Here is a 16109-nt window from a genome sequence, read left to right on the forward strand (position 1 = left end):
TCTCTTTCAGTTACATGCAAAATCCAATTAACACCATCCAGCATGAATAAAGGAGTCCACCCTTCGAGCCCATCCAGATTTGATCAACAATTGGAAGAGTCATGGGGAGATACAACACGGAAGTAGGTCCTTCCACCTCAACCAAGTTACACTAATCCTACATTGATCCCACTTCTTATTCTCTCCACATTCCCATCAACTCCTCCCAGATTCTGCCACATGTTGTGGGCAATCTACAGTAGCCAGTTCACCTGCTAACCGGCATGTCTTTGGGATGTGGCTGGAAACGCAAGCACCTGGAGGAGACAACACATCGCAGGAGAATGTGCAACATCCCCACAGGCAGAACCGGAGGTCAGGATTGAACCAGGGCCTCCAGCACTATGTGGTCTAGGTCTCCAGTCTCCAGCAGTGGCCCTACCCGCTACACCTGCTTCTGTTTACTTTTAACTCCCACCTCTCCTGATCACACACCTTCCATTGACATGAAACAATTAAAACAAACTGCTCAACCTATGTCCTGGGCCCAAAGAATCCCTGGCACACACCTGAAGCAAGGAATAGGTCACTGTACAAGTAAATACATGAAACATAAACACAAATTGCCATCTGCCCTGTCACAAATTCTTAGAAGAGGAACTGGATACCTGTTTAAGTCAAAGTTCTCAAAGCCAAAGATGTCCAGCAATCCAATTGAAGAGGCCTTTCCTGAATTATTGGCAGGTTGTGTGTAGATCACAACGTTAACTTTGTTCACGATCCACACAAAAAGATGGCTGTAAATCGCCTGGTTGAAACAATCACAGATGTGGTGTTATTTTGATCACTGGCTCAGATTGCACAGCATATTTAAGAGCCTCTCTAAATTTCTCTTAAATGTAGTGATTGTAACTGACTCCACCATCTCCTCTGGCAGTAAGTTCCTGATATCAGCTGTACTCTCTGTGTAAAAAAACGTATTGCTTAGATTCCCATTCTCTCACAAACCTGTGGCCTCTCATTTTGATTCCCCTATCATGGGAAAAAGATTTTGACTATTTACCCTATCTATGCCTCTTTTAATCTCATAGAAACATAGAAAATAGGTGCAGGAGTAGGCCATTCGACCCTTCGAGCCAGCACCGCCATTCAATATGATCATGGCTGATCATCTAAAATCAGTACCCCGTTTCTCTCCATATCCCTTGATTCCCTTAGCCCTAACAACTAAATCTAACTCTCTCTTGAAAACATTCAGTGAATTGGCCTCCACTGCCTTCAGATTCCACAGATTCATGACTCTCTGGGTGAAAAAGTTTCTCCTCATCTAAGTCCTAAATGGCCTACCCCTTATTCTTAAACGTGACCCATGGTTCTGGACGCCCCCAACATCGGGAACATTTTTCCTGCATCTACCCTGTCCAATCCTCTAAGAATTTTATATGTCTCTATAAGATACCCTCTCATCCTTCTAAATTCCACCGAATACAAGCCCAGTCGACCCATTCTTTCATCATACGTCAGTCCCGCCAGACTGATCAATCTGAAGAAGGGTCTCGACCCGAAACGTCACCCGTTCCTTCTCTCCAGAGATGCTGCCTGTCCCGCTGTGTCTACCTTCGATTTAAACCAGCAACTGCAGTTCTTTCCTCTGCACGCCGCACCTGCTGGAGCGTTGAGGCTAGGAAGTGGTTGTGACCTTGACCTCACGGTTGTAGCGTGATAAGATGTCCACCCACAAGATGGCATGCCTTGCTGACTAAACCCATGCTAGCTGAAGCAGTGTTCCGTGGAGAGGTGGAGGTAACAACTTTTATCTCTGAAATCTCCATGGGGATGTGGAATTCCATGTTTCACTCTCCGGGATCCCTGAGCTTGCAAAGCCTCGCCTTCAGAGAGATAAAATGGTAAACTTCCCAATCAGTGGGTAAATAAGGGGGAAAAGTGCTGAAGGCTGGATTGGAGTAACTCCAAGTGCATTGCAATGCGTAGGAATGGTCTCCAGTGAATGCTGCAGTTATTCCCCGAGTCTCCGTGTTCTGGGTGAATGCCAGAGAACACGGCGATTGTGGACCAGCTGCTTTGGATGTTGGTGCCAGTTGTTCATAGACGTGTGAGGTCCAACTTCTGTCTGAGATGCTGGGGAGGGGGGGGGGGCAGCAAGCAAGAATCCCAGCTGGAAATGTCTGGTCAAGTGTGGTAAAGAAGGAATGGTTGGAAATGCAGATAGCTTCGGATTAATATGATTTTACATTGCCTTACGCTGATAAATCAGAAATGTACGATCCGATTTCCATTGGCATCCTTTGGGGTGGGTGGTTGGGGGGTTAAGAGTGGTAAATTCCTAAGGCCAGATAGCTTCCATCCCAAGGTTTTACAGAATGTAGGAGTGAACACGCTAATGTTTAAGAGCCACAGTCAAACAGGACAGAAACAGGCCACTCAGCCCACTGTCCATGACAATCAGCAAGTACCCATCTATCCTTTACTGGTAGATTGATGCCTGCTCTGTAGCTGAGTCCTGGGCTACAAAGGGCTTGACAATTATATTACTGTTGCTGCCACTTTCCAACCTGCCCTTACCTTCACATGATCAATCTCTGCCTCGTCCTTTTCTGGATCTCTCTGTCTCCATCTCAGGCCATCGCTTAGCTGCTAGTATCTATTACAAACCTACTACCTCCCACAGTTATCACAACTATTCTTTAAAGATCTGTCCTAGCAACAGCACATTGATGCAAACACAAAGAAAACTCACCCTCTATTTCCTCAGAAGTTTGAGAAGATCTGAATACGCTATTGGACTTCTACATGCATACGGTGGAGAGCTTATTGACTGGTTGCATCACGGTCTGGTTTGGATCTTGAATGCCCAGCAACAAGCTGTGGTGTTCAATGACCTAATCCCCACCCGCTACCACTCAACTCAGACACGTGAACATCGAGAGGCTCAAGAGTGCAGATGCTGCGGGCTTGAGCAGAAACAAACTGCTGGAGGCAGCATCTGTGGAGGCAGAGGGATGGTCGACACTTGGGTCGAGACCATGCCTCAGGATTGAGAGTCAAGGGGGAAGCTTGAGGAAAAGCACCTCATCTTCTATCTGGATACATTGCACTTCTGAACTTAATATTCAATTCAACATGCGGTAACTGGATTACTGTCTGTATCGGTTTTCCATCCGTGATATTGGCTCAGCTTGTTTTGTTTTCGCCTTTTTACCCACTGGGAGTCGAGGACACTCCCAGCCTGATTGACTGGACATGTCTTCCTGCTCTGCCTCTCACATCTCCCACGTTCCTTTGTCCCTCTTCCTTTATGCCTTTTATAATTCCAACATCCCAAAGTCACACATCTTTGGGATGTGGGAATAAATAGTAAGATTAAACGAGAATTTACCAGTTTCAAGTTTGATCTGTACTTTATGAGGAGTTACGATGAGGGATTACGTGAAGAACCCCGCCACGACGCATGCGTGTCATTCTTCAAAGCAGCGGTGTGAAATCACAGATAACTGTAATGACTAAACATAGTAAGATTAGAGAAGAGATACCAGTTAAGTATATGATCAAGGGTGGGAGCGGAGGGCACGTAATCCCTCATCGTAACTCCTCATAAAATACAGATCAAACTTCAAACTGGTAAGTTCTCGTTTAATCTTACTATTTTGTAATCACGTGAGTCACGTGAGTGACTACGTGAAGATTTTAAAGCTCTGTGATTTCATGCCGTGGAAACGAGTCCATGCATCACGTCTGCCTTGATGATTGTAGGAGGAATTGTGTTAACATAATTTGGACATGAATTCGACATTGAAATCATAAAATTTATTAACACAAATTTATAACCCCTTTTTATGGGTTTAAATTAATTTACAGAACTTAAATTTGTTTCTGCAAACGTTCCAGGTTTCATTACTGGTTTATTGTAAAATAATTGGAATGTGTTTTCCCCCCAGACCATCCTGCTGCCTTGAGGATTTGGTCCATCCAACTGTATGCTGCCGATGTAGCTGCAGCCCTGGTGGAATGAGATTTAAATATTAGTATCCACCCCAGCCTGTGTTAGCACCTGTTTCAGCCATCTTGAGATGGTCTGGACCGTCACTCTTTTGTGTGGTTGCTAGTGGCTGACCAAAAAGTGCCTTCTCATTGCCTCTTAGGATTTTCGTTTTCTCCATGTATAACGACAGATGTCATATTATACACAGATGGTCATCTGTTTGGGTATGACCTAAATTGTATATTGAGGCCTGCTGATCCCCGTCTGTTCTGCTTACTAACTCATAGATATGAAACGTAATATTTTCTGTTGAGGAAGTCATGTTGTCCAGTCTTAGTTTATGCAGTGACTGTACCCTCTGTGCCGTGACCAATGCCATTAGCATGACTGTTTTTAATGTCAGTCTGTGTATTGTTTAATGTCAGTCAGTCACAATTCCTCCTACAGTAATGTCAGAGCTGTTGCTAAGACCAATTCCTGAGCATCTTCAGGATAATACTTACATCCCATATTTGGGAGTACCTGTTTTTGGGGGATTAGTATTAAAAATTCCCCTCATAAGTTTTGTTACCAGTGGGTGAGTCCCAACAGAGTAACGCTCTGTCCCCTGCCATAGGTAAGTCGATAGGGCACTTCTGGCGCAGTTGATGGCACTGTAACTGAGCCCCTCATCATAGTGGAGGCCTGCCAGATATTCCAGAACAGACGGGATGTTCATGTCTCTGTAGGTGATGTTGTTTTTATGGCAGTGCATCGCCCACTTCCTGATATAGACCAGATACTGTTTTTTGGTTGACTGTCTTTGGGCCGCCGAGATCATGTTCACTGTTCGGTCCGTCAGTCCCAGTTGTAGTAGAGATGTTTTTAAAACTACAAATTAATAAGTTCAAATGTTTATGGCATGGGTGGCTATCCCTTGTTACGGGATGTAGCAATAAATCTGGTCTATGTGGGATGGTGATACATGGTTCTAATACCATGTTTAATACCACTGGGAACCATGGTTGAGTAGGCCAATCGGGTACTACCAATACCAGACGCAGAGTCTTGTTGTATTTTCCTTAATACCCGACTGATGAGGCAGGAAGGAGGGAATGCGTAAATAAACAATTTCCCCCCCCAATGCAGCGAAAATGCATCTGTCGCCGCTGCCCCAGGGTCTGGTTCCCATGAAACATAATTTGATAACTGGTGGTTAAGTCTGGATGCGAATAGATCGATATCTGGTGTTCCATATTTTGCTGTAATATCAGCAAATACTTTTTTATTCAACATCCATTCGGTGTTTTCATTAAATTTGCGTGACCTGGTGTCTGCCACTAAATCTAGTCTTCCTGGTAGGTAAGTGGCTGATATCCAAATATCTCTCTGGATACACCATTGCCAAATTGTATTAGCCAGATTGTCACATGATGTCGATTTGTTTCCACCCATGTGGTTAATGTATGCTACCACGGTGGTATTGTCTATCTGTAGTCTAACATGCTGGTGATATGATCCAGTACAATATGACTTTAGGCCATGGAATGCACCCAACATTTCCAGGTAGTTTATGCCCAGTGTGAGTAATAATGATGCCTCCTGAGCAGTCCATCTACCTCCACAGCTGGTGATGGTATTGGTGGCTCCCCACCCAAGTGCACTGGCATCAGTTTGTAGTACCATGGAAAGGTTACTGACAATGATTGGATTGGAACAAAGCCAGATGTTATCTATCCACCATTTTATTCCATTTTAGCTTGATTGGTAGTTTCATAGGTCTGTCAAAGTGACCTGCATTAATTTAGAGTGCTTGTATTTTTGCTCTCTGTAAGTTTTGGTAATGTAGAGGTCTAAATTGTGTGGCTGGAAAGGCAGCCACCATTTGCCAATTACTTTTGCTACCAATCTGATGGATGGTTTGCTGATGTCAATGAGGTTATGCAAGCCTCTATTAAATCTCTAGCCTTTCCCTTAGGCAGAGTCACCGACATGTGAACTGAGTCAATGGTGAAACCCCCAAATAGTCCATAGTAGTGGAAGGCGTTAGTTTAGATTTAACTGGATGGATAATAAATCCCAGTTTTTCAAATAACTGTTTTGTGGCTGTTACAGTTTGTTTGGCCAATTCCAAAGTTTTGCCCACAATGAGTATGTCATCTAAATATGCCATGACCATGTGTTTACGTTTCCGTAGAAACGCTAGGGCTGGTTTCAAAATTTTTGTGAACAGCCTGGGGCTGATGACCCATTTGGCAGTGCTTTATACTGCCAGAGTTGCCCATCCAGTTGAATTTTAAGTAACATCTGTGGTCACCTCGTATAGGCACTGAATAGTAAGCATCATTTAAATCGATGCTGGCCATGAAGTAACCTTTGGAAATTAATTGTTTAGCAGTAACAAAGGTATCCATTTTGTCAGATCTATGGTGATGCGACAACTACCATCTTTTTTGTTTTTGATAAATATATTGGACACGAATTCTAATGGTTCGTGTTGAGTTTTCTCAATTACACCTTTTATGTAAGGCCGCTCCAGTTCAGCTTGCACTTTTGATTTTTCTTTATCAGAAGGCACGAACATTCGGTTCGGTATATGTTGAACTGGAGGGCTGTACTTGTGTATAAACTCTATTGTATATCCCTGGATACTGCTTAAGATGTAAGTATCGGTTGTTAACATGCTCCATGCATTCAGAAAAGAGTGTAATCTCCCCCCAACCTCCATGCTCCCTGTATTTTGTAGGGAACCAGACCCACCTACCTCCATAGTTACCAGTGGCAGGTTTACTTCTTTTTGTAGGTTCTTCGCTGCTGTTGTTGCGCTGGTGTCTGGATTTTCGGTTTGGTTGGCGTTGGAGGTCCCCGCATCTTCCAAGAAGGCCGGCCTGGGCCATGGCCTACAAAGACTCATGTTTTGAATACCGAGCCTTCGAGCTTTCACCAGTTCTGCTGGTGGGTGCGTAGGGGTGCTGTCTTTGGCTGTAGTGTTTGTTGGAGTCCATTTTATTAGTCCAATAGGCTCTCTTGTTCCTGCACCCCTTGCACACTTGTCTTTCCTTCTGCGGACCCCTCTTCCAGGTCAGCCCAGAACTGACCCGCAGTGCTCCCCTCTGATGAGGTAGAAGCACTGTGCAGCCCTTCAAGAGGTGCTGCTGTGGGTTTATCATAGGGCCCACAGTGACCCGACTCCATCTCCCGGAGTCTGTCACATTGGAGCAAATGCTCCACACACCGCTCCATCCGGCTCCAGCGCTCTCGGTCGCTGGCCGCCCGCGGTTGTTCAAAGTCGGACTCCTCTGAGTCCACGACCTTGTTTGTTTTTGTGTCTAGTCTTTACGCCCGGCTGCGTGGATCTGGCCGGTGCGGAGGCGACATCGGGCACAGCTGATCCCACTATCGGTGATCCGAGTGCCGCTGGCTGCTGCTGGCTGCCCGCTGATCTGCGGTCCTCCCTCACCAGCTTTGTCCTTACTGCCGTAGAGTGGATCTGGCCGGTGCGGAGGCGACATCGGGCACAGCTGATCCCATCTACCCCACCAGCTTTGTCGCAGCCCGTTGGTTTCTCCACCTGTAATTAGTATGGTAAAAACACAAAAAGACCGCAGCTCTTACCTGCAGGTCTAAGTTTAAATTGTCGCTACGGGGGAACGTTGTTCCACCCCGCCTCCTGCCGTTTTCGACTTGTCCAAAAAGTCGACGGCCCCATTTGAATAGTCTTCCGCCCGGCCGTGGTGTTCTGGCCGGCGCGGGACCAAAAGTCGGCACAGCTGATCCCTTACGGGGCTTATGCCTTCAGCTGCTGCTGGCTCCCGCAACTTCGCGGTCCTCCCCAGCCAGCTTTACTAGCAGCACGTGTGGACACTATTTTGTCCAGCTTCCCCCCCTGTGTAAAAACAGCGCGGGGACAAAAACTACCGCAGAGTAAATCACTTACCTGCAGGTCGCGGTTTCAAACTTACCGCTGCGGGGGACACTCCATCCCGCCTGTCGTTTCGCAAGCGTGAAAGCGATATGACATGCATGCGACGTGGCGGGGTTCTTCACGTAGTCACTCACGTGACTCCGAAGGTAAATCAGAGACCAGGTGGGAAACCAATACAGAGTCACAAGGAGAATGTGCAAACTCTGTGTCAGCTCCGAAGGTCAGGATTGAACCCAGATCGCTGAAGCAGCTACACCAACGTGCCACCCTTAACTAAATGTCCTATAATTTTACAAAGATCTCTCAATTCAAAAGAGAGAAAATAAGTTTGCTTTATTTTGTAGAGAGGGTTAGGACTATAGAAATATCTCTGATTGGGTGAGGCTAAGGTTACCGAGGGGATATGTTGAACAGGTCATCCAGTCAGGTTACTGGGAGCAGTTAAAGAAAGAGCAATGAAATTAGATCAGTTAACGAATGGGGGAATCTGGCAGAAACATAAGGTGAAATGCCGGCTGGAGGACATTCTCTCTCTCTCTATCTATCTATCTGCCCCCATTAACCCATTGATTGGATGACCTCTACAAAGGTCCTCATGCCAACCCTGTTAGAAATATCCCACTAAACGCTTCCTCACTTACTCTGCAACATAAAACTATTCTGTTTTCCGAGCTCTGACAGAGAGTCTTCAACCTGAAACATTAACTATTCTTCTCCCCAGATATATTTAAAATATATTTAAAGATTATAGGAACTATGTCTGTATTTCTCGGAACTTAGAAGTTTAAGAAGTGGGGCTTCATAATTCTCCTTAATTTCAAATTAAGAAGTTCCTCTTAATTGGTTGAAAATAAGTGCTAAATTGTTTTCAAGCAATTAAGTGGAACCAGAGAGAGAGGGGGAGAGGGGGGGAAAGGAGGGGGAGAGGAGGGGGAGAGGAGGGGGAGAGGAGGGGGGGAGAGAGGGGGGAGAGAGGGGGGAGAGGGGGGGGAGAGGAGGGGGAGAGGAGGGGGAGAGGAGGGGGAGAGGGGGGGGGGAGAGAGGGGGGGAGAGATTGCAGTAGAAACATCTTTTGGAACTGGTTAAATAACATTTAATTGAGCAAAAGGCGACAGGGATTTGCATCTCAATCCATGCACAGCAAATTATATTAAATTGTTAGAACATATGTAATGGGAGCGGGTGTAGGCCATTCTGCCGATCGAAACTATCCCGTTGTTCAAGATCACAGCTGCTCTTCTGCCCCAGTGATATTCTCCTCCACTCTCCTGAATCTATTGTCTCCATTTTGAATGGGCCCAGTGACTGTACTGTACTCCACTGCTGTCTGGGGTAGGGAATTCTAAAGATTCTTCAATCTCTGACATTTATCGTCATTTTAGATCAATTGTAAATTTTAAATCCAGGATGGATGGATGGATGGATTTTGTTTAACAAAAGATACAAAGGAAAATGGAGAAATAAACATATTTACACAAATCCACCACACATTCACTGAATGGCAGAACAGGTTCAGGAGGCTGAATGGCTCATCCTGTCTCCTTATTATAAGTGAGTCAGCCAGGTCCTGCGCCTGGCAACGGTGCGCCAGTGCCAACTGGAAGTGAGCTTGAGACCACATGTAAATTGGGACGTGAGGACAGCCGAGCTGGGCTCATGAAGGGGAACACGTTTGGCAAAGAAAACCAGCAGACATGGTACAGTCTTTTGCCATATGAGTCATACTAGGGGTGATCTTAACTTCCCTCATGTTGACTGGGAATCCCATTGCGCAAAGGGCTTGGGCAGGGTGGAATTTACTAAATGTGTCCAGGAAAGTTTTCTTGAACAATCCCTGCTAGAGTGCACGCAACATTGGAGTTCCTCTTAAGGAACAAGAATGGGCAAGTGACTGAAGTGTCGGTGGGGGAGCACTTGGGAACCGGTGACCATGTAGAATGGATAAGAGAGAGCCAGTGGATGTGGTGTATTTGACAATGTCCCACACAAGAGATTAGTGCACAAAATTAGAGCACATGGTATTGGGGGTAGGGTATAGACATGCATAGAGAACTGGTGTGAGGTGCTACATCTTGGCAGGACAAATCAAAATAGGACGTACATGGTAAATGGTAGGGAATTGAAGAATGCAGGTGAACAGAGGGATCTGGGAATAACTGTGCACAGTTCCCTGAAAGTGGAATCTCATGTAGATAGGGTGGTAAAGAAAGCTTTTGGTGTGCTGGCCTTTATAAATCAGAGCATTGAGTATAGAAGTTGGGATGTAATGTTAAAATTGTACAAGGCATTGGTGAGGCCAATTCTGGAGTATGGGGTACAATTTTGGTCGCCTAATTATAGGAAGGATGTCAACAAAATAAAGAGAGTACAGAGGAGATTTACTAGAATGTTGCCTGGGTTTCAGCAACTAAGTTACAGAGAAAGGTTGAACAAGTTAGGGCTTTATTCTTTGGAGCGCAGAAGGTTAAGGGGGGACTTGATAGAGGTCTTTAAAATGATGAGAGGGATAGACAGAGTTGACGTGGATAAGCTTTTCCCACTGAGAGTAGGGAAGATTCAAACAAGGGGACATGACTTGAGAATTAAGGGACAGAAGTTTAGGGGTAACATGAGGGGGAACTTCTTTACTCAGAGAGTGGTGGCTGTGTGGAATGAGCTTCCAGTGAAGGTGGTGGAGGCAGGTTCGTTTTTATCATTTAAAAATAAATTGGATAGTTATATGGACGGGAAAGGAATGGAGGGTTATGGTCTGAGCGCAGGTATATGGGACTAGGGAAGAATACGTGTTCGGCACGGACTAGAAGGGTCGAGATGGCCTGTTTCCGTGCTGTAATTGTTATATGGTTATATGGTTGGCAGACAGGAAGCAAAGAGTAGGAATTAACGGGTCCTTTTCAAAATGGCAGGCAGTGACTAGTGGGGTGCCGCAAGGTTCGGTGCCGAGACCCCAGTTATTTACAATATTTATTAATTATTTAGATGAGGGAATCTCCAAGATTGCGGATGACACAAAGCTGGGTGGCAGTGTGAGCTGCGATGAGAATGCTATGAGGTTGCAGGGTGACTTGGATAGTGGGCAGATGCATGGCAGATGCAGTATAATGTGGATAAATGTGAGGTTATCCACTTTGGTGACAAGAACAGAAAGGCAGATTATATCTGAATGGTGTCAGATTAGGGAAAGGGGAGGTGCAACTAGTCCTGGGTGTGCTTGTACATCAGTCACAGAATGTAAGCATGCAGGTACAGCAGGCAGTGAAGAATGCAAATGGCATGTTGGCCTTCATTGCGAGAAGATTTGAGTTTAGGAGCAAGGAGGTCCTACTGCAGTTGTACAGGGCCCTGGTGAGAGTACACCTGGAGCATTGTGTGCAATTTTGGTCTAATTTGTGGAAATACATTATTGCTATTGAGGGAGTGCAGCGTAGGTTCACCAGGTTAATTCCTGGGATGGCGGGACTGACATATGATGAAAGAATGGATTGACTGGGCTTGCATTCACTGGAATTTAGGAGGATAGAAACATAGAAGATAGGTGCAGGAGGAGGCCATTCGGCCCTTCGAGCCAGCACCGCCATTCATTGTGATCATAACTGATCGTCCCCTATCAATAACCCGTGCCTGCCTTCTCCCCATATCCCTTGACCCCTTGGACGAGAGGGGATCTTATAGAAACATATAACATTCTTAAAGGATTGGACAGGCTAGATGCAGGAAAAATGTTCCCGATGTCGGGGGAGTCCAGAGCAGGGGTCACAGTTTAAGAATAAGGGGTAGGCCATTTAGGACTGAGATAAGGAATAATATCTACACCCAGAGAGTTGTGAATCTGTGGAATTCTCTGCCACAGAAGGCAGTGGAGGCCAATTCACTGGATGTTTTCAAGAGTGAGTTAGATTTAGCTCTTAGGGCTAAAGGAATCACGGGATTTGAGTAAAAGCAGAAACGGGGTACTGATTTTAGATGATCAGCCATGATCATATTGAATGGCTCAAAGGGCTGAATGGCCTACTCCTGCACCTATTTTACTGTTTCTATGTTTCTATCAGATTTTAAATAGTTACAGAGAAAGATAAGACAGGTCCACAAGTTAAGATGACATAAATTGAGGCAAGGCTAATTTTGAGGGTATTAGACAGAAATTTGTAGTAGATTAGTGGATTAGGAGATGTTGTTTACGGCCGAAGGGATGTCTGTCAAGTGGGAATGTTTTAAGGTGAGATTTGGAGAGTTCAGGATGTTCCTATTAGAGTGAAGGACAAGGCTGGCAGTTTTAGAAACCCTGGTTGATGAAGTGTATAGAGTCTCTAGTCAGAAACAAGGAGGCAGCATATGTCAGGTACAGTCAGCAGGGATCAAGCAAATCCCTTAGGGAATGTAAGAAATGTAGGTATACTTGAGTTAATGAGCTGGGCAAAACGAGTACATAAGATTGCTCTGGGATAAGGGAAAATAGATTCTACAGGTATATTAAGAGCAAAACAGTAACAAGGGAGACCTTAAAGATCAACATGATCATCTATGAGTCAAGCCACAGGTGTTTAATGAGCATTTCTCATCTGTCTTTAATGAGGAGAAGATCATGGAAGCAAAAGAATTGACAGAAATGAGATGTGATGCATTTACCATTTCTGAATTACAAATTAGATGGTGCGAGCAGTCTTAAAGAATATTAAGCTGAATAAATCCCCAAGGCCTGATCAAGTGCATCCTTGTAGATTATGGGAAGCTAGGAAAGAAATTGCTGGTGCCCTGGCAGAGAGGTTCACATCACCGTTAGCTGTGGGGTAGGTACCGTAAACCTGGAGGGTGCCTATTGTTGTACCTTGATTTAAAACAGGCTGTAACGTCTAGCCGGGGATGTACAGGACAATAGTCAATAGACAATAGACAATAGGTGTAGGAGTAGGCCATTCGGCCCTTCGAGCCAGCACCGCCATTCAATATGATCATGGCTGATCATCCACAATCAGTACCCCGTTCCTGCCTTCTTTGCATATCCTTTAACTCCGCTACCCCTAAGAGCTCTATCTAACTCTCTCTTGAAAGCATCCAGAGAACCAGCCTCTGAGGCGGAAAATTGCACAGACTCACAACTCTCTATGTAAAAAAGTTTTTCCTCATCTGCGTTCTAAATGGCTTACCACTTATTCTTAAACTATGGCCCCTGGTTCTGGACTCCCCCAAAATTGGGAACATGTTTCCTGCCTCTAGCGTGTCCAAACCTGTAATAATCTTATATGCTTCAATAAGACATCCTCTCATCCTTCTAAATTCCAGAGTATACAAGCCCAGCTACCCCAATCTATCAACATATGACAGTCCCGCCATCCCGGGGATTAACCTCATGAACCTACGCTGTACTCCCTCAATAGCAAGAATGTCCTTCCTCAAGTTTGGAGATCAAAACTGCACACAATACTCCAGGTGTGGTCTCACTCAGGCCCTGTACAACTGCAGGAGGACCTCTTTGCTCCTATTCTCAACTCCTCTTGTTATGAAGGCCAACATGCCATTCACTTTTTTCACTGCCTGCTGTACCAGCATGCTTACTTTCAGTGACAGATGAACAAGGACCCCCAGATCCCGTTGTCCCATTGTAGACATTGAGCCTGGCCTCAGTGGTGGGATAGTTACTGGAGGGGATTCTGAGGGGCATTATCTAGCAACATTTGGATAGGCAAGGATTGATTACGGACAGTCAACATGGCTTTGTGTGAGGGAAATCATGAGTTTTTGAAGACTTCACCAAGAAGGATTGATGAGGGCAGGGTGATAGATATTGTCTTCATTGGTTTTAGCAAGGCCTTTGACAAGTTCACACATGGTAGGCTGATCTGTAAGGTTAGATCGCATGGGATCCAGGGTGACTGGATTCAAAATTGGCTTGGTGGAAGCTAATGGAGGCTGTTTGTCTGATTGGAGGCCCGTGAGCAGCAGTGTGCCACAGGGATCTGTACTGGGTCCACTGTTGTTTGCCATCTATATTAACAATGTAGTTAATGTGGTCAGTAAGTTTACGTATGACACCAAAAATGGTGGTAAAGTGGACAACAATGAAGTTTGCCTAGGTTTACAAAAACACCTGCATCGACTAGACAAATGGGCGAAGGAGTAGTAGATGGAACTTAACTCGCACAAGGGTGAGGTGATGCATTTTGGTAAGTCAAACCAGCAGTAGGATTTAAACAGGAAATTCAAACCAGCAGTAGGATTTAAACAGCATTCTGGTGGATGAAACAGAGACACAGAGATGTAAAACAGCGAGACCTAGGGTCACAGGTGCAAAGTTCCTTGAATTTGGTGATGCACGTAGGCAGTGTGATGAAGAAGACATTTGGCACGCTTGTCTTCATCAGGAAGTGTATTGGAGTTAGGACAATTGTCATGGTACAACTGTGGAAGATGTTCGTGAGACCACAATTGGAGTACTGTGTGCAGCTCTGCTCCCCCGCTTTCAGACGGATGTCATTAAGCTGGAAAAGGTGCAGAGAAGATATTAACAGGTCTCGAAGGCTAAATTTAAAAGGAAAGATTGGATAAGCTGGGATAGGCTGTTGATTCCATTTTGAGAGGTTGGATAAGCTCTTTCCCGGAATGTAGTAGTGTGAGGGAAAACGTTGCAGAGGTATACAAAATCATGAGATAGATAGATAAGTTAAACTAAAGGGCATAGGATTGTGAGATGTGACAGATTTAAAAGAGACCCAGTGGCATTTCTTCACATAGTGTGTGCATATGAAACAAGCTGCTATAGGAAGCCACAGAGGCAGATACAATGGGGAAGGTTTTAAAGACATTTGGACAGGTATGTAGATGGGAAAGGTTTAGTGGGATATGGGTCAAACACAGGCAAATGGACTAGTTCAGTGGAAGGAAACAGGCAGCACAGTGGTACAGTTGGTTGAGCTGCTGCCTCAACACTACAGAGACTGTGTTCAATCCTGATCTCCAGCTCCACATTCTCCTTTTTAATGTTTTAATTTATTATAATTAGAGTGTAGAAACCGGCCCTTGTAGGTATATGGGTTAATTGGTCACTGTAACTTGCCCCTAGTGTGTGTCAATGGTGGAACTGGGGGGGAGTTGATGAGAACGTGGGAAGAATAGAATAAGGGGAGATTTGGTGCTTGATGCTGAGCAGGACCTTCAGTGGATCGAAGGGCCCATTTCCATGCTATATCTCTCCAAAACATTAATGAAAAGAAGGGGAAATGCCCGATTCCTGGGGCTCCAAGAACGCTGAGTATATTTGCTTGGAATGGTGCTGGTTGCTTTTGACTGACTGAGAACTTGCTGATGGTTCCTTACCTTGGCGAGTGCATCCCGGTTACCTGCCGCCCATGCCTTGCTCATGGGGGTGGACACACTTTCTCCGCGGATCAAGATGGACCTGTTGGTCATTCCATTCTCAAGTTCCTGCAGGTCTACCTGCACAAAGAGGGAGACAATTACCACCCTCCCCAAGGAGCAGTGAGCGAGTCCATGCTAATCCCAGGGCTACCGACAGAGGCTGGTAACCCAGGTTAACATGAAGGTGGCCAGCCAGAGGATGCCAAGCCAAAACCTTTGTCTAGGTTAACACTGTTAAAGTTCAGACCAAGCCCCAGTCCTGAAAGGCCAAAAAAGATCCAAGAAGGGCGGGGGATAAGATACCACTTGGGATGGCACCGCTGTATCTTAATTGCTTTCTGGCTGGTGAAACTAAGACCAGCGGGTTTCCACTTACCAAGAAGGTGTTTAGAATTGTTTGGGTAAGAACAGCTGGGAGGGAAATTTGACCTGTTTGAGTCAAGACATGGACGACACAGTTAAAAATGCAGCAGATGCTGGAATTCTAAAACTAAAACAGAAAATGCTGGAAAGACTCAGCAGGTCAGGCAGCATCTGTGGGGAGAGAAACAATTAACGTTTCAGGTTGGGGAAGCGAGAAAACCAGTTTGTTTGATGTTGCGGAGAAGCCTGGATGGGACTCTGGATGGGACACGGGGATTATTTCTGATCGGGCGAGGCCAAGGTCACAGGGGGATACGTCGTAGAGGTCATCCAGTACTGATATAATTGTTTTTCTGCGCAGATGATGTTTGACTTACTGAGTGGTTCCACATTTTCTGTTTTTATTTCTGGCAAACACATTCTCTGCGGTCTGCGTCAGACATTTGTTATGGTACAGATCAGGAAGAACTTTAATAGCCTGAGAAGGTCTGTCAGGGGAAGTGTAGCCTG

At 45.3% G+C, this 16109-nt stretch overlaps 1 protein-coding gene across 1 annotated transcript in view; it reads right to left on the reverse strand.

The window, feature by feature from the left end:
* myo7b (myosin VIIB) overlaps positions 1 to 16109 on the reverse strand; it is a 124641-nt gene that overhangs the window by 74564 nt on the left and 33968 nt on the right. The window contains exons 12-13 of the mRNA XM_033032264.1: positions 15195 to 15314; positions 648 to 787 (exon numbers count right to left, since the gene is read on the reverse strand). Of these exons, the coding sequence (XP_032888155.1) occupies positions 648 to 787; positions 15195 to 15314 (260 nt within the window). The remainder of the gene's footprint in view (positions 1 to 647; positions 788 to 15194; positions 15315 to 16109) is intronic.

The sequence above is a fragment of the Amblyraja radiata genome, chromosome 13 (assembly GCF_010909765.2).
Source record: "Amblyraja radiata isolate CabotCenter1 chromosome 13, sAmbRad1.1.pri, whole genome shotgun sequence".
Classification (NCBI taxonomy): domain Eukaryota; kingdom Metazoa; phylum Chordata; class Chondrichthyes; order Rajiformes; family Rajidae; genus Amblyraja; species Amblyraja radiata.